The 4,016-nt window shown below is 37.2% G+C and overlaps 1 protein-coding gene across 2 annotated transcripts in view; it reads left to right on the forward strand.

The window, feature by feature from the left end:
• The first annotated feature begins 336 nt into the window (after window positions 1-336).
• Window positions 337-4,016, forward strand: part of LOC113828442 (PHAF1 protein CG7083) — a 26,616-nt gene continuing 22,936 nt past the window's right edge. Inside the window, exon 1 of one of the 2 annotated variants that reach the window (XM_027381424.2) lies at window positions 337-604. In XM_027381424.2, the coding sequence (XP_027237225.1) occupies window positions 541-604 (64 nt within the window). In that variant the 5' untranslated portion in view covers window positions 337-540. The remainder of the gene's footprint in view (window positions 605-4,016) is intronic. The other variant, XM_027381425.2, reaches the window with a different exon arrangement.

Consider the following 4,016-nt stretch of genomic DNA (forward strand, 5'->3'; position numbering starts at 1 on the left):
CCCAATATGTATTAATTCATAATATAATTTCACTTATTTTATATGTCAGGATTGTAAATATTGTATAAAATGGTAACATTAAAGCTAAAACTGAACTTTGGAGTCCATATTCGGCCATCAATGCATGACAGAAGAGTGACGTCAAAAACACCTTGAACTCTGGCATGTTCGCGCATGCGCTTGATCAGCTGTTAGACAATAGACGAGTGAATACGCGTCATCAAAATACGATGTATTGACTTGGTGTTCAACCATAGACTATTCGACTCTACTTTAGGAACCTGTATTGGACATTCTACGATTTCCTAAAAGTCTTCAATTCTTTGTAGATAGTAGTAAGCGCCCTCTATAAATATCTAACACAAAGCAGAGTTTTATTTGTTTTAGTTTCTTTATGTTGTTAAATTGAGATAGAAATGAAGAAGGCGAGAGAATAAAGGACGCACAAAACTCCTGAAACGTAAATCGTGAGAAAAGACACTTGATTCGGTAATGAAGACGCCCGAGACGTTGTAACGAGAGCCGTGTGAGGTGTGCAGTATGTTGGAGCTTGAGGTTTATCCAGAACAGTCGCTGAGCTCTGAAAAATGGGAGTTTGTTTTAGGTGAGTTGCTTGTGCAAAGGGAACTGTTGTTTGCTTTCATTGTTTACATGAATTACAGCTGAAATGTTTCTGATACATTGTGCCAATCCTAGGATATTCTACGATGTTTTGGTATCGTGTTAATGTAGAAGGTGGTGCAAATACTGCCTTTCTTTGTTGCTTTAGGGATGCAATTCAAGTTATTTTTTGTATCAAGCTTTGTGTTATTCAAGGTAACCAGATAACATTGATCAGTTTACAAGGTTAATGACATAGAGATTGGTGACTTTCACTCTTGTGTGATGGAAATAACAGGCTTGAAAGATAATGTATGAGTAGTCACTAGTCATCACAAAAGAATGTAGTTAGGATGAAACAATGGAAAGTAAGAAAAACAAATAAACAAATGAGAAAATCTATATGTAAACACAAGATAACAAATATAGTGTTGGATGCAGAAGTGATGAACATTCTGATGGATCTGTTGATAGAACTGTGTAGACTTAATTATGAAAATAGTATTCAAAGATATTAGATTTAACTTTCTTGTTCAGTATTTGTTGTATATAAACACTAGATGGTCAAGATGTAAATGGAAGAAACAGTACAAACAATATCTGCAATTTTCTATGGTAATCTGATATGCTCTTGACCAATGGAGGAGAGGTTTTCCTTTTTACTTCTTGTTTTAGATGACAGGATTTCATGGGAGTAGTATACTTACTTGTAGATAAGATTTCTATCCTTTATTGCAAAAGTTTTTAGTGGATGACTATCAGGATTTCAGTTAATAAAAAGTTTATGGAATGGTTAGTTTGTCGGAAACGGAGACATATTTCATCAGAGGCAAAAGGTACGCAAATCACAAATAAAGGAGATACATGGCAGAGAAGACAAAAGATCAATCCATCTTTTTTTTTTAATATTGCACCATGTATACATCGTGACAATAGATACTACTATGACTGCATAACTCATTACTGTAATCTGTGGAGTAGTTCATGCATTACTACGTGCTTGTGAAAATGATTATTTTGTAATAATCAATGTCTGCTTTTCCTAAGTTTGTATTTTATACATGCTTTTACTTTATTAAATTTCTTTAACATGTTTTAGTACTAATTATGTAGTGTTCTGTACAATAACTGTCTGTGCATGTATATTTTTGCCATTGGGCTATTTGTTAGCATTGGGAGACTCCATTCCCTGAGAAACGCTGGTGAGAAATATTTTGTTCCAGTTTTGCATTGATTCTGGGTTATTTTTAGACCAAAATTGTAGATATGCAGAAGAAATAGATATTAACCGCCTGGATCCAGATGACGTTGCGATCACATTAACCCATTAGCGACGGGTGTCCCATATATGAGACACCCGAAAAAATAAACATTGCTGGGCGTCCCGCCAGTGTGACGCTGTATCAGGGCTTGCGCTCCGATGCAGCAGCGGGCCGCGTGAACAGACTCAGGGGAAGCTGTGCCCGCCGATTTTGTAGCCGCCCGGAATATTTTATTTTTGGCTTCAAAATATACCGGCGTGAATGGGTTAAGGATAAACTTGGGCAGCTATACAGGTGACGTGAACAAAGCATCAAGAGCGAAGGCCAGGATGATGGAAAAGACTCCCCACGAGTGCACAAACCTTTTGGAGTGTGATTTGACTCATTTGGCGCTTAGAAGGGGGCTTTAGCATTATTCCTATCGATAAATAAATGTGGCTGGAAGAGCACCAGCACCAGGGGGGACTCCATTTCTATCTTGCACACCGTATTCCTGGCCACTGTGACGGGTAGCACAGGTTGTATTACGTAAAATTGAAAATTACAAAAAAAAATAGATATATGACAAATAATCACATGTTCCATATATATATATATTTTTTTTCTTGCACTGAGCTATTTACTACATAGAGAGATGATATGGAGTCTGTGCAAGAAAAATAAGTAATTACCATCTGGATAAAGGAAATCAAAAGACAAATATGGACATTGGAAAATGGCGATATAGCTAAAAAAAAAATCACAAAATAACTTCTCAAAGTGGAGGCACAGTGTCTTGTCACTGTTCATGGGTGTCAGTGCTCGCCCAGCCTACGCGCCGCACGCCCGGGATCCTAGCCACTTATGTAACCATTGCAACCGGATCCATTATATATAAAAATATTATCCCTTAAGGTATAATGCAGTGAGAATGAGACTTATGTAGTGTCCACTAATAAATCTGGTTTCCTTTAGCCACACCCATGATACTACCTCCCCATACCCATTCTCGCACTACAGGCCCTTCACTGCTTGAGCCAGTCCTAGTATTGTTTTCCTACTTTGATCTTCTTGTGAATGAAGTGTAGGAAGTAGTAATTCCGGTGTTGTATGGCATGTTTCATTTTATTTTTTTGTAGGCTGAGAAAATGATTTTATTTATGCATTATTTACAAATTCATGAGCAATCTATTGTCGTGTTTTATTCATAAGCAAGGGATAACTGTTAAAGCTTTTTCAACTCTTTGACTTGGTGAAAGTGAAGAATTATATAGCTTAGGGGACAGGCAATTTAAAGAAGGGTTTGCAGTTCTTGTGGGTTAAGGAAGTGACCAAGTCTGTACTATTCTTTGTCATCTATGAATATAAGCTGCAGTAACTGAATAGGGCTTATACACATACATGTGTAAAGAAAATCACCAGACTGGTTTTGTTCTGAAAACTTTTTTTTCTCTCAAGTCTATGCATTAATCTGTAGTTAAGTGTGATGTTCCAGTGGATCTTTCCTACGGTGCATGATTAGTGCAGTAATTCTTGTTCCATTTGTACGGTTGCTGTATGTGACTCACCTCTACATCACATTTAGTTACAATGCAAATGAGTGTTCAAGGCTGTAATTGTCAGTGATCGCTTTGTTAGTCTGATAAATTTTTTATCTGTGACTGACAAGATCTAGACTTTCTCATGTAGACTAAAGTGATTAGAATGAATTCTTCATTTTTCATGGAAACCTTTGTCAACCCTGCCCCACATACCATCCAGCAAGCTTAGAGAACCCTTAGAGAGTTGGGGCTTAGTTGTAAGTAGGAGACAAATAGTAGAAAAGAGAAAATCTATTTGCTTTCTGCCTAATGTACAGTCATGATGTATACTTTGTGGTTTTGTAGCAATTTACTCACCCAGATGTACCATGTGTGATCATGGTTGCCTCTGTGCCTCACCACCATATTGTGTTGAAAGTTGGAAAACATTCTCCACATTTAGGACAGAGCCTTGGACTGGTTCCTTATTTGATTATCAAACTCCTAAGTGTATCATCAGCATATATCCCACATCACAAGCTTATACCAAAACCAGTACAGAAACGACACACATCTTTATGATACAAGAACCGATTCTGAACTGCTTTGAATTGTCAATTTTCATGATGCGCTTATTAATGAGCACTGTGAAACC

Source organism: Penaeus vannamei, chromosome 10, assembly GCF_042767895.1.
Source record: "Penaeus vannamei isolate JL-2024 chromosome 10, ASM4276789v1, whole genome shotgun sequence".
NCBI classification, from domain to species: Eukaryota; Metazoa; Arthropoda; class Malacostraca; order Decapoda; family Penaeidae; genus Penaeus; species Penaeus vannamei.